The sequence below is a fragment of the Mustelus asterias genome, chromosome 3 (assembly GCF_964213995.1).
Source record: "Mustelus asterias chromosome 3, sMusAst1.hap1.1, whole genome shotgun sequence".
NCBI classification, from domain to species: domain Eukaryota; kingdom Metazoa; phylum Chordata; class Chondrichthyes; order Carcharhiniformes; family Triakidae; genus Mustelus; species Mustelus asterias.
This window is the reverse complement of record NC_135803.1, coordinates 49,006,233-49,032,705: the sequence shown is the minus strand read 5'-3', so window position 1 is coordinate 49,032,705 and position 26,473 is coordinate 49,006,233. Positions and strand designations below refer to the sequence as shown.

Genomic DNA, 26,473 nt, shown 5'->3' with positions numbered 1-26,473 from the left:
CTATCGCTACATCTAGCCCTGACATCCACAGCAGAGGTGTAGGCAATTAGCTGACTTCAATCTCAATTCAATTGAGATGAATTTGGTGGGTGTCCCCTGAAGGCCCCGGTTTGGTAAGGGTCTCCTACTCTGGGACAGGTGCACCCTCCTTGGCCTGACCTGCTGGAGTTGATGGTGTCAGAGGCAGAGGGAATTTAGATCAGTAGGTACCCTTGGAGCATCCTGGGTGGATGTTCCTGGGGTGCCTGGGGGTCTACTCCCTGATACCTTGAGGAGAAAGGGCACATGGAAGGAGGTCAAGATAGCCTGTCCACCTCTTGCCCTCATTGCTGTTGGAATGCACCCTTGGCCAGAGTGATGGTATGCAGGTCTAAGCACTGATCTAATCGAAACTGCTGGCTCTCCTATGTGGCTGCCGCCATTTCCATGGCGACTTTAACACACGTGCATGCCGGAGCCACAACATCAGACAAAACATGAACAAACTCCTCCATCCTTCATTCTAGTCTGTCACATCAGCCAACTGGAATCATGCCGACTTTCCCGTCTAGCACTACACAGAAAGGAAAATTCTGCCCAATCTGTTTTATCAGAAGCGCAGCCCAATGTTAAACTGAAATATTACATTATAGCTGTAATCTTGCAGTCTGTTTTCAGATTCAAATAAATTTGAAATTGATGTAATAAAAATATTTGCTGAAGTATGGATTGTGTTACACATGGAGCAGAAATCTACGCTCCCACCAAAGTGGGCTCTGAGTTTGGTTGGGGCGGGGTGGGGTCAAATTGTATGGGTGGGACACGGGTGGGACACCCTCCCCCCCGGGATCCTGATCACCTCGACTGAGATGCAATTTCATGGCTGGGTGGGCAGAGCCTTGGCTGAGGAACCTGCTCATGAACATATTAAGGCCCTTAAGTGCCTGCCTGTATCAGGACTGAATATATGAGGAATAATTAGGAATTTGGCAACAATTGCAATGCTTTTGAAATCAGCTTCATGTTGCATTTAGTTGAGGAGTGTTTTTTTTACAGCAATTGTTCATTAGTAACATTTGAAATGGGCTCATAGCAACAAACAATAAAATTGTGTATTCCAGCAATGTGAGCTCCAAGGTGGTCGACTAATGTTTGGCAGAGAGACACTTCAGTCGTATTAACAAATTAGACCAGGCAAATACAACTTTGTTGCATTTGTTAAAATGATCCTAAATTTTTAATAGCAATCTGCAATATGATACATCTAGAAATTTAGGATTGTCCACATTGCGTCTGGATTTGATGTCAGTTGAATTTGAGGATCTGATTTGGGCAAGGCCACCAGATACTGCCCATTCCTATTTACCCATGAGTAGGTGGTTGTGAGCCAATTCCTTGAACCATGGTCCATGTGATGTAGTATTAGGAAAGGAGTTCCAAGATTTTGACCCAGTGACAGTGAAAGAATTGTGATATATTTCCAAGTTAGGATAGCATATGACTTTGAGTGGAATTTGCAGGTGGTGGTGTTCACATGTTCCCTGTTATTCCTGATGATGGTGGGTTTTAGAAGCTGTTGTCAAAGGAAATGATGCAGACAGTGCCTGGAGCTCCTTGTCTGTGAGGCTGTTAGTCAGATGATAAAGAGCAGGCAGAGTGATCCAATGCAGTAAGGCAATATTAATTTGTTCATCAAGCCAGAGGCCTACATTACATGACCTCCCACCTTTCCACCCATTTTCCAGCAAAGGATGTGTATCCATTGTTTGGAATGTGGCTGGGTTTCGAAGATTGCTAAATGTCTCAGCCAATACAGATTGAAGGAAAAGTTGAGGGGCCTTTAGCAAACTAGCAGTCTTCTTCTGGCCTGCTTGTGTTATTAAATGTGGTCTTGGTATTACTTTCTTTGATGTCAAGCTGTGCAGCATATAGGTAGTTGTTGGTAGCTCCTCAGAGATAATGAGGCGTGGGTTTTCCTGAAACTGCCAAGTAGCTCTTTTTGTTCGGGGTCACAGACAGGTTATTGAAACCCACCATAACCCTGATTTCAATTTTTGATGATACATCCTCTGGAAATCCACACCATGAGCAGAATCTTCAGGCAGAGGAAATGTTTAATGTAACATGGTTGACCAACATTGCACTGGATGAACTTGATGCAGTTTTCATTTGGAGTAGTGCCACTCTTAATGATAATGACAGATTTAATATTCCTGGATGAAAAAGCAAGCAGCTTGGTGTAAAGTTCTCCCAGTTAGAAATCAAAGCGGCAGAATATGGAACAGAGGAAGAACGATGCAGCAGGAAGCCAAGTAAATACATTTCACTGGCATGTTATAGATTAACTTGTCGATTCCATGTTCCTAGCCAGTGTAACTGTTAAGGGTTTGGAAGCAAAAAGTTGACCTAAAAAGAGGTATTGAAATAATCTGATTCACACTTCCTGATTGAGTCTTTTTGTTTTGCTTTTAGTAAACAAGCACAAACCATGGATTGAGACATCCTACCATGGCGTGATAACAGAGAACAATGACACTGTTTTTCTCGATCCACCACTGGTTGCTTTGGACAAGGATGCACCTGTGCGCTATGCAGGTGAGTTGAGACATCATTAGTCATCTCAAAGAACCGAAACTTTTCCAGCTCTTGTTTCATAATGTCTGTGAGACCGTGGCACTCATGATTGACACCAGTGTACAGGTTCTCTTTGACATCATGCAATGATAGATGATATTTCTGAAACTTTTCCACCTTGAATTTGAAAGAAACAATTTCACTTGCAGATTTTTCTGACAGCAACTTTTATCTTTTGCTCATTTTCTTAAAGAATTTTTGTCATGTGCTAGGAATTTAAGCAGGCATATTCAGCATTCTTGATAGTCAGTGATGTGAATCTATGTATGCACTGTCTCTGAATGCACTTTATTTGTGACTGTGGCTACAGGACCATTAGTGTTGTTGTTACAAAAAGTGTGTAGGTTTATGAAGTGTATTTAGAAATGAATTGAATTGATCAGTTTGCCATTAAAAACGATGGCTATCTGATTCTCATTTGGCAGCTGTATGGAAATTGCTGGAATAATTACACCTTTATTGATTTCATCAATAATAATTTATACCATTACAAGACTCACTAATATCCTTGGCTGCTGAGTCATTAAAATAGATTAGCCTTACACAACTAGTTCAGTCTTCATGACTGAACGTGGCTAGTGTCTCTGAATGTAATTACTGTTGATGCCAATAGTTTCAATGTATTTCTTCATCTTTAAGCTTATGTTATGGCCTGTCAGTTACACTTAATTAATAAGATAATATGTATTCAACTGCAGATTTGTAGTTGTAAACTGTGGATTCAAACCATGCTGGTTACAGTGCTGCATGTTAACATTTGTGGAACAGTATATTTTAGCCTTCTGTTAGAGATGATTAACATTTTTTATAACTTTGGTCATTTCAGTTAATTAAGCTTGAAATAACGTTTCCAGGGTAATTTAGGGATTCCCCACTTTAATTTGCTTTGGTTAAATTGAATTTATTGTCCAAGTGCTAATAGCCTTTGGGACTTTAAAAATCTTACCTGAAAGAAAGCAAGATTGACTATTTGAAGGTATAATTTATCAATTGCTGGGATTTGCACAAATATTTTCTGTAGGGTGGTCTGCTTTTTCCTCCAGTAAGCTGACAGTGCTGTCTGGTTAATGTTTTATTACCTAATATATTTGCTGCCTTTTTGTAACTGACCCTTTTCACCATTTCCTGCTGAACTGTTTAGCTCAGCTCTCTGTTGTTTACCACTTCTTTCGCCAGTTCTGTTGTTGTCTGGAAGGTTTAATCTGTATATGTGACACAGTCTACATAATGCGAAGGCAACTTTATCTCTTTAGTCACGTAATCTTGCAGCACTTTTGGAAAAAGAAAATATGCAAAGGCTGAGGCTGGAGCTTTGGTATCTAATAATGAAATCATTTTTGCTGTAAGGTTGTTGTGCAGTTGTATGGTTTAATGCAATCGGCAGTACAAGTGATGATTTCATTAAAATGATTCAAGGAGTTGGTATTTCTAACTCACAAAGAATACTTGTGTGTTACACATAAAATTAAGCATATGTTTGTGTTTGGTAGGGGCATCTTCAACATTACAGAAATCAATCACAAAACAAATGTAAACTAATAATGAAAAAGCAATAAAATTTGAAGAATGTTTTCATAAAATTAAAATCATACTATTTACAATATACAGACAGAACTCTCAATCCACATAAAACATTACATAAATGCAATTTGCACAACTCTATTTTATTAGCAGAGTTTCATGTATTTAGACTTTAAATTAGATGAAGATTTATCTGTTGGCTCATTGGTGGTGAAAGTCGCTATTGGGGAGGTAGTCTACTCCGCCATTCGGTCATGGCTGATAAGTTTCTCAACTCCATTCTCCCGCCTTCACCCCGTAACCTTTGATCCCCTTATCAATCAAGAACCTCTGTCTTAAATATACTCAATGACCTGGCCTCCACAGCCTTCTGAGGCAATGAGTTCCATAGACTTACCATTCCTGGCTGAAGAAATTCCTCCTCATCTTGGTTCTAAAGGGTTGTCTCTTTACTCTGAGGCTGTGCCCTCTGATCCTAGTTTCTCCTACTAATGGAAACATCATCTCCATGTCCACTCTATGCAGGCCTTTCAGTATTCTGTAAGTTTCAACGAGATCCCCCCTCATCCTTCTAAATTTCAAACTCTAAATTTTCCTATTGGCAAACGTGTAATCTTCCAAAACGTTAAAAGTAAAGTTTATTTATTAGTCACAGATAAGGCTTATATTAACATTACAATGAAGTTACTGTGAAATTCCCCTAGCTGCCACATTCCAGCACCTGTTCAGTCAATGCACCTAACCAGCACATCTTTCAGACTGTGGGAGGAAACTGGAGCACCCAGAGGAAACCCATGCAAACACGGGGAGAATGTGCAGACTCCGCACAGACAGTGACCCAAGGCGGGAATTGAACCCAGGTCCCTGGTGCTTTGAGGCAGCAGTGCTAACCATTGTGCCACCGTGCCGCCCCAGTGCAATCAGGCATAATTTAAAAATGATTTATTTTTCTGCTGTTGGCTAGTCTCCCACATTCTACCCCATTAACTTAAGTTCATCCAAAACATTGCTGCCCTTGCCTTAACTCACAGCAAGACCTATTCTCATTCTCCCCTGTGTTCACTGACCTACATTTGCTCCCCGTCAAGCAAATCTTGATTCCAAATTGTCATCCTTGTTTTCAAATCCCTTCAGGTCCTGCCTCTCCTATATCTGTAATCCCCTCCAGCCCCAGAAATCTTCAATGTCAATGCTTCTTTAGTTCTGACCCTTGCGCATTCCTAGTTATAATTGTCCCACACTGCTTGCCATGCCTCCAGTTGCCTAGCCCAAGGCTCTGGAAATTCCCCCCCTTCCCCCTCCGCCTCTCCCATCACACCTCTCCGCCTTTCTTCTTTCCTTTGCTTCTTTAAGATGTTCCTTAAAACCCACCTCGGTATTCTTAACAAATATCTCTTTTGTGCTTTTGTGTCATACTTTGTTCAAGTAAAGCACTTTGGAATCTTTCACTATGTTAAGGTACTGTATAAATATGACTTGTTTGAAATTATTGGTTTTAAATGGAAATTCCTTGATCGAGTTCACTTGGATAACTTGCCAAAGGTTCGTTAATACAGTTGAAAATGGGCTTTTCACAAAAAATAAGCATTTTAGGTCACAATATCAAATCATCCCTATTATTAACTTAAACTAAAAATTATCTTTAAAAGATATACAAAATTATTTACCAGTTAAATTCAGAACCAAATAGTGAGTTCCTAAGTGAACCAAACAGGAAGGAGCCAAAACCTTTTGAGTCATATCTATCAATACCCTTGTGCCCAAAGGTTCCAGCTTAACCTTGGAACCCTTTGTAGAGCTGCAGCAGAGGATAATTAGTGGGAGCTTCCAATGCTGATTAATTCCCCCTTGGGGCATAACTGGTTTTGGGAGTGGGACTCGATTCGAGCACAATGTTTTTAACATGAGTTTCGAAGCACCTTCAATTGTGTTGACTGCAATATGCAGTTAAATTCCATCACCTTTGCAGTGATTGCACTGATATCTGAGAAACTGTGCTGAAAACATCAAGGCAGAAATGCCAGGTCTTCATGATTAAGTATATTTTTATGCTTTGTTCGTTTTGTCTGCCAAAAACAATTTGTCTCCATCCAAACTTGCATGTGAAATCTGCCAGTAGGATTGTAGCCTTCTTTAGAACATACATTTCAAAAGCACAAAGCACTTATTTGGGGACAAAGTGCAATCATGCAGAATGCGACAGATGAAGGGTTAGATTTTCCTTAAGGATGCAATTTTTTGCCACGGTGAGACATCTCAGCGTGCAGCCCAGCTAAAGCTTGATGACACGTTAGAATTGATGTAACTGACAAGGCTTCAGGGTCAGCCATCTTTGTGCCTTAAACCTGAAACTTCTCTAGTAGAAACCAACCACATTAATCCTCTGAGCTGAACAAAAAAATGTAGAAGTTCTTTATGCTTTGTGGTACCAGAACGCAAGCTCTTCGATATGTCCATCTGAAATTTCTCATCCTGCTATTTTAGGCAGTCAGTGATGGAGCCCCCCTCTCCCCCAACCTCCCACCTTCTTCTCTTCCCTGCTTAATTCCTGAGCAGGATGACTACCAGCTCCGTTCATGTCCCTGACCTCGTTGACCTCATGCCTGCCTTGGCAGGAAGCAGCGCTAAATGGACATTTAAATGCCACAATTTGCATGTAAAATTTCAGACAGATTTGGGGTAGGAGGGTATACAGCAAGAAGGCCACCTGGAGTATTTTATGTGCCCCTCTACCCATCCTGTCCATAAACCCATGAATAAATGGAGGCCCATATAATTGTGCCTGTGGAGTCTTTCATGGGCACCTGAGAAGAGTTTATTGTCTCATGTGAAAGACAGCACCCATGACACTGCAGTATTCATGCAGTGTTTATGCAATATTCAGTACTACACTGGCTACTGTTGTCCTTAAGTTTGGACTGAAATCTCTATATGGAGTTTGAACTCTCAATCTTTTGACTCAGAAGTGAGAACATTACTACTGAGCCATGGCTCATGCCTTAAATCCAGATAAGGAATGACACAAATTATTTGAATGCAGATGTCAGAACAACCACACTTAATCCTCTTTGAAAATACAAGGGCAGCACAGTGGTTAGCACTGCTGCCTCACATTAATCCTCTGAGCTCACAGCCTCACAGTGCCAGGGACCCGGGATCGATTCCTGGCTTGGGTCACTATCTATGTGGAGTTTGCACATTTTCGCCGTGTCTGCGTGGGTTTCCTCCGGGTGCTTCGGTTTCCTCCCACAGTCTGAAAGACGTGCTGAGATGGAACAGGGAAATTTCACAGTAACTTCACGGCAGCGTTAATGTAAGCCTTACTTGTGGCTAATAAATTAATTTTAACCTTTCACAGCAAACAGGAGCAGAGGCTTGGCTGATATTCTTTTCTTTCTTCTACCTGGCCACACTGAGGGCAATTGGAGCCATTCATCATTGGTCTCACCTTAGCAGAAAGACATGGTTAATTTAGGGCCTTGCTGACCTGAGTCACAGCAAATGATATACTTATCAGTTGGACTATTTAGAGACTATCAGAAGAGGAATTTCTGTGACAGACCAATATCTTGCATTAAACAACATAAAATTTATATTAATTACCCCCAAATCTCTCTGGATTTTTCAGAGATGATACCAGGTTGAATTGCAATTCCTGTTTGCTTCATGTGTTATCTATTTAGTTCATGATAACATTGTATTAAAATTGTGCATGACAATGAGAAGGTGGCAAATAAAATATAAAAATTACAGATTTGGTGAGTTTTTTTATTGGATTGCTTTTGAACTTCCTTGGATGTCAACATGTTAAGTGTTTTGCAGTTGGAGATTTACATTAAAATGCAATAGGAGATGAATTTTTCATGTTTTTGGTGGAAAAACATCCAATGCCCAAAATGATGTGCTTGTAACTGTTATTAACTATTGAACCTAACCATTTGTGGACATAATTCGGCATAAAGTATTGCACTGAAAATATGAAGATTCATAATAAGCAGTTTTGGGTATGACTGAGTCAATTATTCATGATTTAGAAATGCAGGTATAAATTCTGCACCTGGAATTGGTACATTTGCAGTTCTTACGAAAGTATTACTTGCACATTGAATTTCACCAGTCTCTTTCTGATTGCATGCACGCCGTTTAGTAATTGACCTTGGAACTGTGTTTTTTTGTTGTTGAGGAAAGGATCTCATCTTTTGTTTTGCAATGCTATGTGTTCAGACTCCAGATTTGGAGAGATCTGCAATCACAGCAGAATTTGATCAAAACCGAATGGCAATCTGGAGTTAGCCGAGATAAGGGACCATTCTCTTAACTGTAATTAATAATTTTTTTGTCTTTTTGCTATCTGGGGCTCGGGAGGAATTGTTCCTTTCCATAATAATACATTGAGTTGTTCATTTTTAAGAGTTTAATTTTCAGGAAGTCCTGGTTTGAATTCTTAGTTTGGAAACTTGCATAACAATGTATTCAAAAGGAGCAATTGCCGCTTAAGTGCATGTCTGTGAAATGTGTTGCAATTGCTTGCTCACTTGGGAATTGTGAAGTAGATAATTCTTCAATTTACCAAAATTCTCTTCTGATGCCCAAACAAAGTGATCAACATGAAGGAAATTGCTCGAGTTTGTCTGATTATTGCTGGTTGTTTAAAGTCAATTCCCACAAGTTTATTGTTACGGAAACACCCAGCTTGCTCGTTGGTTGAATGCATGTGGAATTGTCACTGAACCCAACAGATCAGAAAGATCGCTAGTTTACCTTTGTCCTTATGGCATACATGGTCAATCGGTCTGTGATAACTAACTCATTAAATGTCATTAGGAAGAGAATACATTATTATTATGTGACCGAGTATGTTTCCTTCTAATTTTACATTTGATATATTAGTACATTAGGCAAGAAATATTGTCTCTGACATAACAGTAATTGTTAAAGCTGCATTCATTTGGGTGCCGTAAAACATTTCAAATATAGTAGACACCAACCTTAGCATATCAAAGGTCTTCTGGTGCTGTGTGATTTATCCTCAGAGTGAAACCTGCCAAATTTAATTAATAGATCTTTCTGACAAGTCATCCACTTTGTGAATGAAGGTGTTGGACTGTTTCCAAACACCATGCTTTATGCGTGTATTAGAGAGTTATAACTGTACATAGAAGCTGCTGATTTAACATGGGAGGACAGCAAAATGAGGGCCCTTTATAAAAAAAACTTATAAGAAATGGGTCAGATCACAAATATTGAGGCCCCATGCAACTACATAGTAAATAACTAGAGATTAAAGTCTTGAAATCAAAGTCTGTGAAAAGTTACATTATTATTTGAAACCTGTGTTTTGCCTGTGACCGCAAATTACAGCTAATCTTGTGATCCATCAGGATGAGCCCATTCCTAACTAGTGCCATTGTCCTTTGCCTGCTTGATATTTAAGCATGCAAAGGAAGGTTAGACGACTTGAAAAGGATTTTTTGATGGTTGTAAACAAAATTGAGTATCAAAGCAAATGAAAGTGAGAGGTGCAAAGAGCAGCAGAAGGTGACATAACAGTTGGCAAGAGTTTCAAAAAGGGAATATGAAAGAGGAACATGCAAGGGATATCAAATTCAACACACAAACTTCAAACAACTTCAATTCTACGGTGGCACAGTGGTTAGCACTGCTGCCTCACAGCGCCAGGAACCGGGTTCAATTCTGGCCTCGGGCCACTGTCTGTCTGGAGTTTACATGTTCTTCCTGTGTCTGCGTGGGTTTCCTCTGGGTGCTCCAGTTTCCTCCCACAGTCCACAGATGTGCGGATTAGGTTGATTGGCCCTGCTAAATTGACCCTAGTGCCAGGGGGATTAGCAGGATAAATATGTGGGGTTAAGGAAATAGGGCCTAGGTGGGATTGCGGTTGGTGTAGACGCGATGGTCTGAATGGCCTTCTTCATAGATTCTATGATTTTATGAATAAAAGGGGAAAAAAGAATGGTCAGGAGCAATGTGACCCTTGAAAACTGGTAGTGTTGGTATTGCCAATGAAGGAAATGGCAGACATGCTGAATGATTACTGTGCATTGGTATTTACAGAGGGTGATACAGCATGCTGGGTATCCCAAGAAAACTAATACTGAATCAAGTGGTGAGACTCAGTAAAATTAATGTAGCCAAATAAAATTAATGAAGGAAATAATGGCACCAATGATGCGCGCTCATGAATTCCATCCTAAAATTTTAAAGTAAATAAGTGAGAGCATTGCAGACACCCTAACTATAATCTTCCAAGCTTCCGTTGATCCAAGATCACCAACAACCTGTCCTGGTTCCCCCCATGCCAACACGATTGTTAAGAAAATCCACCAACACCTCTACTTTCTCAGAAGACTAAGGAAATTTAGCATGTCCGCTACAACTCTCACTAACTTTTATAGATGCACCATAGAAAGCATTCTTTCTGGTTTATCGCAGCTTGGTATGGCTCTATCCAAGAGCACAAGAAACTATAAAGAGTCATGAACGAAGCCCAGTCCATCACTCAAATAACCAAAAGAGAAAACGCTGGAAAATCTCAGCAGGTCAGCCTGCATCTGTACGGAGGAAAAAGAGCTGATGTTTTGAGCCCAGATGACCCTTTGTCAAAGCTTTGATAAAGGGTCATCTGGACTCAAAACGTCAGCTTTTTTCTCTCCTTACAGATGCTGCCAGACCTGCTGAGATTTTCCAGCATTTTCTCTTTTGGTTATTCCCTGCTGCCATCAGACTTTTGAATGGATCTACCTTGCACTGAGTTGATCTTTCTCTGCACCCAAGCTATGAGTGTAACATTACATTCTGCACCCTCTCCTTTCCTTCTCTTTGTACGGTATGCTTTGTCCGTACAGTGCACAAGAAACAATACTTTTCACTGTTTACTAATACATGTGACAATAATAAATCAAATTAATTAATTATTACTTTAAAAATGGCAGTTGGGCTGCTGATTTTGTCACCCATCTGCTGCCTGCAGCTTAATGGGGACCATGTCACAGATGGGCAGGATGATGGTGAGCTAACAGCAAGAACCGTCCCCCCCCCCCCCCCCTCCCCACCCCTGTCAGTGTCTGCCCACCAAATATACACCCAATTGTGGGGACCATAAAATTCAGCCCATGACTTGGAATACTGGATCAAATCTCCTCGCATCCTTCCCCTTCAAGGAGAACGGTCCCAAATTCTCCAATCTTTCTGTGTAATTGAAGTTCCTCATCCATGGAAGCATTCTCGTAAATCTTTTCTGTATTTTCTCTGATGCCTTCATATTTTTCAAAGTGTGGTGCCCAGCTCGAACTGGACTCAATAGTCACGTTGACGTCAAATCAGTGTTTCATACATGTTTAACACAACTCTCTTGCTTTTATATGCTAAAATTCCATTGATGAATTTCACGATGCTTTATTAATCACTTGCTCACCTATCTTGCTACCTGCTGTTTGGCTGGAGGAGACTGCTTCAGATCAGAAGCCAAAGTAGTGCCACGTTTTGCTTGATGCTTGTGTTCTGTCCAATAAACACTCTAGTTGGTGTGGTACTATATTGGCTGCTTTCATTTCCAATTCTCTGAAACACTCCATATCTAACAAGCTGTGTAAGAGAAGACCCTGGAGTGTAATTGCTACAATATGCTTACTCCCAGCAGGGGAGCCTCTAGTCTTCAAATACAAATATGCAAGTATAATACATATTAGTCAGGAGACAGCATCAGCAAAGAGTCCAAGGATCTGCTTGATACTGATCCAGAAAAATCATCAGTTTTATTGCAATGTTGTATAGTACATTTCTTCCCTTCCCATGGCTTGTACTGTTCTAGTATAATTCTGCCAAAGTATGCATTGGTCTCATCTGTGTTAAAATTGCTGGCTGACAATCACCATTTGAGTTCACATATGGACGCTGGCCATTTGTATGAAGTATGAGAGGATCCTTTGAACTTTGTGCCTGTACTGTCTTCCAAAGTGCAGAGTTGAAAGGTATTGTGCCTGAAGTATATGAGAGAAGTGCATATTGTGCATTTACATTGTACATTGCACATTTAGCTTCCCTTGGCAATAGATTTACCAAGAAAGGAACTCCAAGCTATGTATTATAAAAAGTTGGGGCTGCTTATTGCATTGATGAATTTATCTAGCAATTGATTTTTTTTTAGAAAATCAGTTTTCTCATAATCATCAAGTCTTCATTTCACATTGAGGGAATGAGTATTCATGATGAGGACGACGTGAGTAGAAAATTAGATTTCCTGATTCATTCTGTAAAATTATCAAGAGAACCAATTTTATTCCACATATGATTAGTAATGGTGTTAGAATTGGAACAGGCAACTCAGCTTGCATCCGTCACTATTGCTGATTCTGCAACTGTCTGTGTTGTGTAAGGTGCAACTCGTTTCATAAGTGTTGATATAGCTGTACTGAAATTGCTTTTGCCTTGCAATCTCTTCACCTGTTATGTCAACTAGCCTTTCCTTATATATCATTATATTTGTTGGATGCTCTCTCTCTCTCTCGCTGCATTTTCTGACAGCTCATTTGAAATTGTCACTTCTTGCTGACACTATGGAAACTTTTTCCGTTTCCAAAGCACATCTGTCTTGATGTTGGTGGTTCTGAGAAGCACATGTGTCAAAATGGAAGATAAAAAATCGTGATCTCTATTGAGTGGGTTGGAGGAGAGAGTTTAACTTGGAACAGCATGTGGTTTTAGGTACAGATGGAAATCATAGAAACCCTACAGTACAGAAAGAGGCCATTCGGCCCATCGAGTCTGCACCGACCACAATCCCACCCAGGCCCTACCCCCATATCCCGACAAGTTTACCCACTAATCCCTCTAACCTACGCATCTCAGGACACTAAGGGCAATTTTTAGCATGGCCAATCAATCTAACCCGCACATATTTGGACTGTGGGAGGAAACCGGAGCACCCGGAGGAAACCCACGCAAACACGAGGAGAATGTGCAAACTCCACACAGACAGTGACCCAAGCCGGGAATCGAACCCAGGTCCCTGGAGCTGTGAAGCAGCAGTGCTAACCACTGTGCTACAGTGCCGCCCCAACTTAAAGCTAATCTGCTGCAGTCTGCACTGACCGCTGCTTGAAGCACATGATCGGCCATGATTCTATAGAAGGACTGATCCAGAAAGTGAGATCGCAGAGGACTGTGGGTAGTGTACTAGAGTGGACTGAGGACTGGCTGACTGACAAAAAGCAGAGGGTCAAGATAAATGGGTCCTTCTCTGGCGAGCAAAATGTACCGAGTGGGGTGGCGCAGGGGCCAGCCCTCAGACCTCAACTATTTACAATCTATATAAATGATCTGCAAGCAGGGACAGAGTGTAACATAGTAGAATTTGCAGATTATATTAAAATAGATGGGAAGGCAGGCAGTGAAGAGGAAATAAAGATTCTACAGACAGATATAGATAGGCTCGGAAAATGGGCCAAAATTTGGTATATGGAGTTTAATATGGATGAAGTTATCCATTTTGGCAGAAAAAAATAAGCAAATTATTGTCTAAATAGAAAGCAGATTCAAATGCGTCCGAGCAGAGGGATCTGGGTGTCTGTGTTCATGAATCGCAGAAAGTCAGTATGCAGGTGCAGCATTTAATAAAAAAGGCAAATGGAATGTTGGCATTTATTGCAAAGGGACTGAAGCATAAAAGTAGAGAAGTGTTGCAATTGTATGGGGTGTTGGTGAGACCACATCTGGAATATTGTGTCCAGTTTTGGTCTCCCTATTTGAGAAAGGATGTGGTGGCATTTGAGGCAGTTCAGAGAAAGTTCACCAGATTGATTCAGGGGGTGAAAGGGTTGAGGTTTGAGGAGAGATTAAATAGTTCAGGCTTGTACTCACTGGAGTTTAGGAGGATGAGAGGGTTTTGATCGAGGTATATAACATTTTAAAAGGAATTGATAAAGTAAATGTAGACCACATGTTTCCTCTTATGGGGCAATCTGGAACAAGAGGTCACAGGTATAGGTTGAGAGGCGGTAGATTTAAAACTGAGAGGAGGAACTAGTTCTTGCAGAGGGTGGTGAAATTTTGGAACTCGCTGCCACATAGCACAGTGGAATCTGAACTGTTGAATGGTTTCAAGAGGGAGATAGACATATTTCTAATAACAAAAGGGAAAGAGAGATATGGGGAACAGATGGAGAGGTGGATTTGAGACCAGGGAGAGATCAGCCATGATCTGATTGAATGGCAGAGCAGGCTCGAAGGGCTGAATTTGCCGACTTCTGCTCCTAATTCCTATGAAGCTGGAGAAGGATCAATGGATAGTATGGTTGATTCTTTGTATTCTGCTTGTAGTCCATCAGGATTATAATTTATAATTGTTATAATATGGCGATGTTGATATAATTGAGTAGTTTACTAGGCCAATACGGCAGGTATAGCTAAGAATAAACCACATTGGATCTGGAGTCACAGGCCAGGCTGGATAATGAAGGCAGATTTCCTTCTCCAGAGGATATTACTGAATTGGGTTATATGGCAATCCAGTAGTTTCAAGGTCATTATGCGGGGGGGCGGGGGGTGGTATTAAATTAGGTGAAAATGTATTTTCGTCTGGAAACGAATGCCAAAGTACTGTCTTTGATGGGTTCATGTAGTTGAATTGCTACCTGATGAATTACTGTTCACGAGGAAACATTCAGCAGTTTGCATCTAATATGCAAAAGGACTGATTGGGTGGATTGGCAATGATAAATTGTCCTTTAGTTTCAGGGGGATTAGCAGGTAAATATATGAGGTTACAGGGATAGGGCTTGGGTGGGATCATTGTCGGTGCAGGCTCGATGGGCAAAATGGCCTCCTTCCGCACTGTAGGGATTCTATGCCTAAAATCCTGAAATCTATGCCTAAAATTCTATGTCTAAAATTGACGTGTGGGAGATTTGAAATCAGGTTTGGGAGGGTCAGAAATCAGGAAGGGAGTGAGAGGTCTAAAATCTGGCAAGCTATGGTCTGAAACCTGAAGGGTGGGGCAATGATCTGAAATCCAGAGGGAAGGTCCAAAATCAGGGCAGCTTGAAAGTCAGGGAAAAGAAGATGACTGAGGGAACCAAGGAGAGAAGTGTGAAATGGGAGCTTGGGAGAAAGATGGGGAATTAGGGAGAGCAAGTGCATTGGCAGGGTATGGGTGGGGACACCAAATCTTCTATAGAACTGGGAGTTGCTGCAAGCTGGTGAGTAGGGGCAGTGCTGAGAGAGGAGCAACCAGTAAAGAAGTGAATGCAATCTGGATACCTCATTGGCTAAACAATGGAAGAATGTTGCAATCTATCATGAAGAGGATTGTATTTTACTTGCTGTGGAAATCACACCAGCATGATGGTTGTGTGACATGTACCATTAATATTTTTAATGTGCACCAGGTAACTGGAAGGTCCCCATCTCCGATGCAGTGATACTAAAACAGCACTGATCTCCAGCACTTGATCCAGTTGTCAATTGTATGGGCTGTGGTAGACCACTACCAGTCCTCTCACATCTCCTTCTCAATTCTTTTCCTGCAACAGAGAAAGAATAGACCAATGCTGATGAGTGATTATATTAATAATTCATTCCTGGATATGGGGATCTTGGAAAGGCCAGCATTTATTGCCCTTGGGTAGATGCTGAGCTGTCATCTTGAACTTCTGTAGTCCATTAGGCTTAGTGTGGAGGGATGAGGTGTGAACCTGCAATTGTTTTCAGCTTGATCCAGGAGTGTGACATAGTCTTCCAATTGCAAAACTCTTCGGCCAACATCAGCCATATCACCCTTGTGACAGCAGCAGGTTTTTCATCCAGTTACTGGGAAAGAATGGGCAGGATTTTACAGCTTCACTCGGGCGAGACCGGAAATTCCCGAGGCCAACGGAAACTTCCATTGTTGGACCCTCATCCGCTCCGATTCCATGGCGGGCGAGGGGACTGAGTTCCGGCCATCTATCGCTGACTCTTCACTATCCTCAGCAGTTCATCAGGCGAATCATTGTTCAAGCCTTTGTGTATCCTGAACCCGCCGTCTGTGATTGGTGTCTCTGTTTCCAACTCCTACAGGTTCTACTCTCAGATTGGCCCTTTAATTACTGAAGTTAAAATTGGCTCATGAGTCTGCATCACACTACTGCTGCTCAATCGATGGTGAATATAGGTGGAAAATGAAAATAAATTGGTTGCATTAAAATGCCACATGGAAATTACTTCTGAGTTTTACCCCGCATGTTGGATACACTTTTGAAGTTCATATCCAGGTTCATGTCACTGGCTGTCAGACATGAGGTGTGGAACTAAACTCGGTCAAAGATTTGATTTGATTTGATTTATTATTGGCACATGTATTAGTATACAGTGAAAAGTATTGTTTCTTGTGCGCCACACAGCCAAAGCATACCGTTCATAGAGAAGGAAATGCGAGAGTGCTGAATGTTGTGTTACAGTAGTGTTACTAGGGTGCAGAGAAAGATCAACTAATGCAAGGTTGGTCCATTCAAAAGTCTGATGGCAGCAGGGAAGAAACTGTTCTTGTGTCGGTTGGTACGTGACCTCAGACTTCTGTATCTTTTTCCCGACACAAGAAGGTGGAAGAGAGAATGTCCGGGGTGCATGGGGTCCTTAATTATGCTGGCTGCTTTGCCAAGGCAGCGGGAAGTGTAGACAGGGTCAATGGATGGGAGGCTGGTTTGCGTGATGGATTGGACTACATTCACAACCTTTTGTAGTTTCTTGCGGTCTTGGACAGAGCAGGAGCCATACCAAGCTGTGATACAACCAGAAAGAATGCTTTCTATGGTGCATCTGTAAAAGTTGGTGAGAGTTATAGCTGTCATGCCAAATTTCCTTAGTCTCCTGAGAAAGTAGAGGTGTTGGTGGGCTTTCTTAACTATAGTGTCAGCATGGGGGGACAAGGACAGGTTGTTGGTGACCTGGTCACCTAAATACTTGAAGCTCTCGGCCACTTCTACTTTGTCCCCATTGATATAGACAGGGGCATGTTCTCCACTACACTTCCTGAAGTCGATGACTATTTCCTTCATTTTGTTACATTGAGAGAGAGATTATTGTCACCGCACTAGTTCACCAGATTCTCTATCTCATTCCTGTCTCATCATTGTTTGAGATCCGACCCATATGGTGGTGTCGTCAGCAAACTTGAAAATCGAGTTGCAGGGGAATTTGGCCGCACAGTCATAGGTGTATAAGGAGTATAGTAGGGGGCTGAGGACACAGCCTTATGGGGCACCGGTGTTGAGGATGATCGTGTAGGAGGTGTTGTTCCCTATCCTTACTGATTGTGGTCTATGGGTTAGGAAGTTCAGGATCCAGTCGTAGAGGGAGGAGCTGAGACCCCGGCCACAGAGCTTGGAGATGAGTTTCGTAGGAACGATGGTGTTGAAGGCTGAGCTGTATTCAATAAATAGGAGTCTGACATAGATGTCTCTGTTATCTAGGTGTTCTGGGGTTGACTGCAGGGCCAAGGAGATGGCGTCTGCTGTGGACCTGTTGCGGTGGTAGACAAACTGTAGTGGATCCAGGCAATCTGGGAGGCTGGAATTGATTCGTGCCGTGACTAACCTTTCGAAGCACTTCATGGTGGATGTCAGAGCCATTGGACGATAGTCATTAAGGCATACTGCTTGGCTTTTCTTTGGTACTGGGACGATGGTCATCTTCTTAAAGCAGATAGGGATCTCAGACTTTTGTAAAGAGAGGTTGAAGATGTCTGCGAATACCCCCACCAGCTGATTCGCGCAGGATCTGAGTGCTCGTCCGGATACCACATCCGGGTCAGTTGCTTTCCATGGGTTGACCTTCACGAAAGCTGCTCTGACATCTGCAATGGTGACCTCAGATATAGGTTCATCCAGGGCTTCCAGGGTGGAGGGCATGCTCTTGCTGATCTCTTGCTCAAAATGGGCAGAGAATGCATTGAGCTCATCAGGGAGGGGTGCATTGAAGCTGACAATTTTACATGCCTTCATCTTGTAGCCTGTATGTCTTGCAGACCTTGCCATAGTCAGTGAGGATCCGTGAGGCTAGCCTGGGACTCTAGCTTGGCTCGGCACTGTCTTTTGGTATCTTTGATGGGTCTCCTTAGATCGTATTTGGCTTTTTTGTATAGGTCATGGTCGCCTGACTTGAACGCCTCAGACCTAGACTTCAGCAAGCAGTGGATATCCCTGTTCATCCATGGTTTCCGGTTGGGAAACAGACGGATTTGCTTCTTTGGCACACATTCCCCCACACACTTACTAATGTAGCGGCATACTTGTTCAGGCTGGTCACAGAGTTTTTAAATATTGACCAGTCCAATTACCCTAAGCAGTCTCATAGAAGATTGTCCGATTCCCCAGACCAACACTGCATGACTTTCTTTGATGGATTCAAGGGCACTTTCATGGATGAAAGTGCACTAGAGTGGAAATTATCAGTATTACCTTTGTGTATCTGGGTATTCTCGGGAGTAATGGAAGCTGGAAATCTTAAGCAAATAAAGTGCCAGAAACACCCAACAGGTTTGGTGGCATATGTGGAAAGAGAAACAGAATTAATGTTACAAGTCAAATATGACTGCTCTTCAGAATTAATTTTATACTGTTGAGCTTAATAGGTAGTCGATTGATGCAACTCAAAGTTAATTCATGTGATTGAGAAAACATGTTTTGGTGGTTAATGAATGAAGATTTAATTTCCATCTGGTGCAAGTTGTACTGATCCTGTTAATGCCTGATGCTTGTTGAGAAATGGAATAACATTTTTATGAAAAACAAAGAAAACAAGAGCAGAAGTAGATCAGTGGGTCCTTTGAGCCTTTAATATGACCATGGCTGACCCTCTATCTACTCCCACATTCTCCCCATACTCCTTGATGCCTTCACAGTCTAGAAATCTATCTATTTCCTTCCTATATTCCATAACTTTGCCCCAGAGCCTTCTGTGGTAGAGAATTCCACCAGTTCACCATTTTCTGAGTGGAGAACTTTCTCCAGATCTTAATCCTGAATGGCCGACCCATATCATGAGACAGTGATCCCTTGTTCTAGACCTCACAGCCAGAGGAAACGTCACACCTGCATCCAGTCCATCCAGCCCTCTCAGGTTTTGATACATTTCAATGAGATCCCCTTGCATTCTTCTATACTCCAGGACTACAGACCTAGTCTACCCATTCGCTCCCCATTCTACCCTCCCAGAAATCAGTCTGGTGAGCCTCCACTGCACTCCCTCCATGGCAAAAGTGTACTTTCTTAGGAAAGGAGACTAAAATTGCACCCATTACGCCAGGTATGATTTCACCAAGGCCCTAAACAGCTGCAGTAATACATCTTTGTTCCTGTCCTCTTCTTCTAATTAAGGTTAGCTTACCATTTGCTTTCCTAACTGTTTGCTGGACCTGCATTCTTTCTCAGAGTGATTTGTGTAATAGGACACCTAGGTCCCTTTGTACATCAACATTTCCCAATTTATCATTATTTACATAATACTCTACTATTCTGTTTCTCTGTCCAAAGTGGATAATGTCACATTTATTCAAACACCTGCATCTGCCAAGTGTTTGCCCATTGACTCAACTTGTCTATCATGGAAATCATAGAAACCCTACAGTGCAGAAAGAGGCCATCTGGCCCATCGAGTCTGCACCAACCACAATCCCACCCAGGCCCTACCCCCATATCCCTACACGTTTACCCGCTAATCCCTCTAACCTACGCATCTCAGGACACTAAGGGGCAATTTTAGCATGGCCAATCAACCTAACCCACACATCAAGGAGTATGGGGAGAATGTGGGAGGAAACTGGAGCACCCGGAGGAAACCCATGCAGACACGAGGCGAATGTACAAACTCCACACAGACAGTGACCCAAGCCGGGAATTGAACCCAGGAACCCAGGTCCCAGTGCTAACCACTGTGCTACCGTGCCATCTAGATCTCCTTGAAGCTTCTTAACATCATCTTCACCACTCACCTTTCTCATGCTGGTGTGATTTTGATTCACTCATCCAAATCATTGATGTATATTGCGAATAGCTTGGGCCCAAGCACTGATCCCTGTGGGACTCAATTAGTCACTGGTTGCCACTTCAAAAAAAATGCCCATTTATTCCTACTCTCTTTTCCTTTCTGCTAACCAATTCTCAATCCATGCCAATATATTGCCCCCAATCCCATGTGCTTTAATTTTGCATACTATCCTATTACATGAGACTTTGTCAAAAGCTTTCTGAGAATCCAAATACACCACATCCACACCACATTGGGAGGCAATGGCCCAGTGGTATTATCGCTAGACTATTAATTCAGAAACTCTGCTAATGTTCTGGAGACCCGGGTTCAAATCCTGCCATGGCAGGTGGTGAAAGTTGAATTCCATAAAAAATACCTGGAATTAAAAATCTACTGATGACCATGAAACCATTGTCAATTGTTGGAAACAAACCCATCTGGTCCACTAACGTCCTTTAGGGAACAAAATCTGCCATCCTTACCTGGTTTGGCCTACATGTGATTACAGAGCCACAGCAATGTGGTTGACTCTCAACTGCCCTCTGAACAATGGCAACTAGGGATGGGCAATAAATGCTGGCCAGCCAGCGATGCCCATGTCCCACTAATGAATTTAAAAAAATCACCTTTCTCTATTCTACTTGTTACGGCCTCAAGAAAACTCCAGTAGTTTTGTTAAGCATGATTTCGCTTTCATAAATTCACGTTAGTTTTGTCTAATCTTGCTGATATTTTCTGTGTACAAGTTATCACAACTTTTCATCATAGACTGTAGCACTTTTCCTACTGCTGATGTCAGGCTAACCGGTCTGTAATCCCCTGTTTTTTTTCCATCCCTGCTTTATTTAAATAGTGCGGTTACATTTGCCACCTTTCAACTGTCAGGGCTGTTTCAGAACCTACAGAATTTTGGGAAGATGATATCTAATGCATCCACTATTTCCATGGCTATGGCTTTTAGTACCCTGAGATGTGATTATTAGGCCCTGAGGATTTATCAGCTTTCAGTCTCATTAATTTTTCTGGCACTATTTGTTTAATGATATTAATTTCCTTCAATTTCTCCTTCTCTCGAGCCATGGTTCCCTCGCCTTTCTGGGAAGTTATTTGCGTCTTCCTCCATGAAGACAGAACTGAAGTAATTGTTTAATTGCTTTGCCATATCCTTGTTCCCTATTATAAATTCTCCCTTTTTGGATTGTAAGGGACATAAATTTGTCTTCACTCTATCTTTATCTCTTTATATTTATCTTTATCCCTTTGTATTTTTATAGAAGCTTTTACAGTCTTGCTTTTATTGCAGATCACTTGCATTCCTTACTTTGACAGTCACAATAAAAAATACTCCTGGAGTTAATAAAAGCACAATTTGAACTCTGCAGTGTAATTTCATAAAATTTCATCCTTAATTGTTCTCCTCTTCATTGACTTCATTAAAAATCCTTTAATGCTGTGGTATCACTGATATGTAAAGGACAACAGTGAAAATGTTGATTACTTCCTAAAAAAATTATTATGCCAGAAGAATGCATATTCTCTGTTTAATTGTGTTTGTTCATCTTTGTACTGTGCCCTTTTTTCCCCCAAGAGTTAGAAAAATGCTCTTGGGGGGGAAAGAAAGGCACAGCACAAAGATGAACTAAACACAATTAAACAGAAAATATGCATTCTTCTGGCATAATAACCTTTTTAGGAAGTAATGTAATATATCTTGTGATATGTTAAATATCTTTACTGGTAACATGACCAACTAACTGTTATTTTGTTTAAACTTCGTGTTGCGTAAGCAATATGTAAATTGATCAGTGCAATAGCATCTTGGTGAAATACGTTTTTAGCTAAGGGACATGGCCAGTTGACCGGTTGGTGTGATTCATTGTATTAGGTTATGGCTCAGTAAGTATGTCCAGTGAGCAGCCAGGCAGCAAGTGCATTCGCTCAATGAATAGTCACTGCAACATTAGCTGATCTCAGTCAGAGATGAGATAGGGTGTATTATGGAAAGAAAAGCAGAAGATGTTGGAAAAATGCAACAGGTCTGGCAGCATCTGTGGAGAGAGAAACAGAGTTTACGTTTCTTTGAAGAGTCATATTGCACTCGAATCAGTGGGCGGCCAATGGCAGGCCCCTGCAGCGTGCTATGCAGCAATGGCCCACCGTTTGCCAGCGGCAGGATCTTCTGGTCCTGCTGCTGTCAGTGGCGTTTCTGCCATTGACACCGTCTGCCCCTGGGGAACTCACGGCGGAGGGGGTCACCGCTGGCAGGATCAGAAGTTCTAACTGTTGGGAAAATCCAACCTATTAACTCTGTTTCTCTCTCCAAAGATGCTGTCAGACCTCCTGAATTTTTCCAGCAATTTCTATCTTTATCTCCGTTCTCCAGCATCCACAGTATTCTGCATTTATTGTATTATTGAAAGGACTCTTCATGTTAAATTGTGTGGTTGTCGAGTGAAGAGAGAATCAGGCTCAGCTGTGTTGTTGTTCTGGTTGAATAGTCTACAAGTGCATGCATATTTTGATTTTTTGATTTGATTTATTATTGTCACATGTATTAACATACAGTGAAAAAGTCTTGTTTCTCGTGCACTATACAGACAAAGCATACTATTCACAGAGAAGGAAATGAGAGAGTGCAGAATGTAGTGTTACAGTTATAGCTATAGAGAAAGATCAACTTAATTCAAGGTAGGTCCATTCAAAGGTCTGATGGCAGCAGGGGAGAAGCTGCTCTTGAGTCATTTGGTACGTGACCTCAGACTTTTGTGTCTTTTTCCCAATGGAAGAAGGTGGAAGAGAGAATGTCCGGGGTGCGTGGGGTCCTTAATTATGCTGGCTGCTTTGCCGAGGCAGTGAGAAGTGTGGACAGAGTCAATGGATGGGAGGCTGATTTGCGTGATGAATTGGGCAACATTCATGACCTTTTGTAGTTTCTTGTGGTCTTGGGCAGAGTGGGAGCCATACCAAGCTATGATACAACCAGAAAGAATGCTTTCTATGGTGCATCTGTAAAAGTTGGTGAGAGTTGTAGTCATATGTATGACATGACATATTTCCTTAGTCTTCTGAGAAATTAGAGGCTTTGGTGGGCTTTCTTAACTATAATGTCGGGCATGGGGGGACCAGGACAGGTTGCTGATCTGGACACCTAAAAACCTGAAGCTCTCGACCATTTCTACTTCATCCCTGTTGATGTAGACAGGGCCATGTTCTACACTACGCTTCCTGAAGTCAATGACAATCTCCTTCGTTTTGTTGACATTGAGAAAGAGATTATTGTTGCCGCACCAGTTCCCCAGGTTCTCAATCTCATTCCTGTACTCTGTCTCGTCATTGTTTGAGATCCAACCCACTACGGTGGTGTCATCGGCAAACTTGAAAATTGAGTTGGAGGAGAATTTGGCCCCACAGTCGTTAGCATAGTTACTGTTGTTATAACAGGTACTGGCTGAGGAGGGAGGAAAGAGGAGAAGGTCGAAGAAAATGTTGCGGGGAGAGGTGGGGGGGAACATTTATCAGCCTGGAATGCTATTTAACTTGATTCAAATGCAATTCAGAATCCAAATAAAAAGGTGACACACACAATTCATTTTTCCGGCAGTAAACATTTCCAAAGCATTTGACTATGGACAACACCACAGCAGAGCCTGAACCTGCCCTCATCTGGAGACTGTACATGTACACTTTCCAGCAAGGCTCACCGGACAGCAATCAGGAATAGAAAGAGTCAACCTGAGAGAGACCCAATAAGCCAGAACAGAACTCCAGTGATTTACATCATTAACACTGGAAAAAGAAGTTTGTTCCCTTTTTTTGTGCCCATTCGGGTTACAGCTGCTGCTTTTGGTGTAGGGGACATTTAAAGCTTTTTAGTTTTGTCAGCATCAAGCAATTCCATGTTAGATATAAATACTAAGTAAAGCTCTATCTATTTTGCTTCAATGTTGTGTCTCAAAAGAACAAGTGATTCCACTGTGAATTTCTATTTTACATAAGAGGCTTTTCTGAGCAAGACAGAAATTATGGGGTAATTTTGTACTAAAATAAAAGCAAAACACTGGATACTGGAAATCTGAAATAAAAAAGAACAAAGTGCTGGACATATTTGGCAGCCTGGAGAGAGAGAAGCAGAGTTCAAATATAACTCTTCTTCAGAATTAATTTTGCTCAGTAGAAAGTGGATTGACACAACTCAAAGTCAATTCACACAATTATGAGAAACTAGAGACTTTGGGGGCAATTTTACCATTTATTTCCTAAGTGCTGGGCAGACTTGAAATGGGGAGAGTTTCAGATCCGTCTTTTGGGCGTGTTTTCAGGCCCCTCCCCCTCTTCCCCATACGCACTGTGCCTGCAAAAATATCAGTGATTCTGAATCTTGCTGCAGAGGCCGGGAGGGGGGACGCTGGGGCTTAATGCACCCAAAAGCCTGCAGAGGGAGGTAGTACGCATGTGCAGGCCTCTGATACTCCACATGCGCATTAGCAGTAGCAGGGATCTGACAGCAAAGAGAGAGCTGTTAGGCCCCTGCTATTGCACGCTGCCTGAAGCAGTCCCCCCACAATGGCGGGGGCCTGTGGCCCAAGATATAGCCCCACTGACCACCCCTCCCTACCACCCCCACCCCCCCCCCCCCCCCCCCCCCCCCCGCAACCATGCGGATCTGCCACCTACTGATCGCGGAATCGCCGCCCTTCACCCCGCGATTCCTGCAGTGTGGCAGCAGGCTCCCTCTCCCTCCCTCCTCCCCCCCCCCCCCATGTATAGCTGCAGAGTGGCAGCGGGTCCCCTCCTCCATATTAGCCCCCCACTGCCACAGTGGGCTTTTCCCAGGTGCCAGACTGGCATTGCCCAGGTGCCAGGGTGGCACTGCCAGTCTGGCACTGCCCAAGAGGCACCTGCCATTGGCTTCCCCGGGGGGCCTCAATGGCCTCCAGTTCCATCGGTGAGGCCATGTCGACGGGAGCATGTCTATTCCTCGCCGGTGTGAACCTTTCCCGGTGAGGTCATAAGTGCGGTGAGGGGAGGGAGTGTGGAAGCGGGGGAGCACAGCCAATTGAGCGCCAGCCATGCTAAGCAGATGCAAAATAGCATTATATAAATTTCCATGTATGAACCTGCCTCCCACCCACTTCAGCTGAAAGGCTGAAGAAACAAGCGATGGTAAAATGGCGCCGGTCGTGAAAACCAGCATCAATCATGCTAAGCGCTTTACGCCTGTCTTTGCCACTGAGTCGCGCCCAAAGATGGGTGCAACATGATGGTAAAATCGCCCCCAATATGCTGGATTCTGAATGGACATTATTCTAACCCAGGGTTTCCCAAACTTTGCTGGCTATGCAATCCTCTTGACCTCCCAAGAGTACTGACCGTACCCCTGAGAACCATTCTTACTATATTGTAGGTTAAATCACAAAAAAATTGATTGCTTCTGCATAAAAAAAGAACAAATTTTGAAAAGTCTTCTATTTCTTGCGTTGTTATAATTAAGAAGTTATCTTATTCAACAAAGTACTTCCCTTACCTTTCTTGTCATTGTTAGCGGGAGGAGTGATGCTGCTTCTTTTGCTCAAAAGTTTATTTAATATTAGGAGTGATGCTGGAGAGATGGATTCTCATATCGGGGACACATAGTCACACATTCTCTCTCAAACTCTCTCCCTCTCTCTTGCTCACTCACATGAACTCTCATGTTCCCTTTTCTCTCACCCACACACTCAACTCATACATACCTACACATTCCCCTCTCTCTCACACACAAATGCACACATGATGGCATTACCATTACAGAATCCCCCACTATCAACATCTGAGGTTACCGTTGGCCAGAAACTGAACTGGACTAGCCATATAAAGTACTATGGTTATAAGGACTGGGCAGAGGCTTGGAATCCTCTGGCAAGTAATTCACCACCTGACTCCTCAAAGCCTGTCCACCATCTATAAGGAACAAGTCAGGAGTTTGATGGAACACTCTTCACTTGCCTAGATTAGTGCAGCTCCAACAACACACGCAAAGCTCGATACCATCCAGGGCAAAGCAACTTGCTTGATTGGTAACCCTTCTGTAAACATTCACTCCCTCCATTACAGAAGTACAAAGGCAGCAGTGTTTATGTTTGATGAGATGCACTGCAGGAACTTACCAAGATTCCTTAGGCAGCACTTTTCAAACCTACAAACCCTTTAGAAGGACAAGAGTATCAGAAACATGGGACCACCATCACCTGCAAGCTCTCCACCAAGTCACTCACCATCCTGACGTAGAAGCACTATTGCTGTTCTTTCACTGTCACTGGGTCACAATGTGTACCTAGAA

At 42.4% G+C, this 26,473-nt stretch overlaps 1 protein-coding gene across 1 annotated transcript in view; it reads left to right on the top strand.

The window, feature by feature from the left end:
- The first annotated feature begins 448 nt into the window (after nt 1-448).
- The window catches only part of clstn2a (calsyntenin 2a), a 253,987-nt gene continuing 227,962 nt past the window's right edge, over nt 449-26,473 (top strand). Inside the window, exons 1-3 of the mRNA XM_078210106.1 lie at nt 449-645; nt 729-748; nt 2,452-2,574. Coding sequence (XP_078066232.1) covers nt 449-645; nt 729-748; nt 2,452-2,574 — 340 coding nt within the window. The remainder of the gene's footprint in view (nt 646-728; nt 749-2,451; nt 2,575-26,473) is intronic.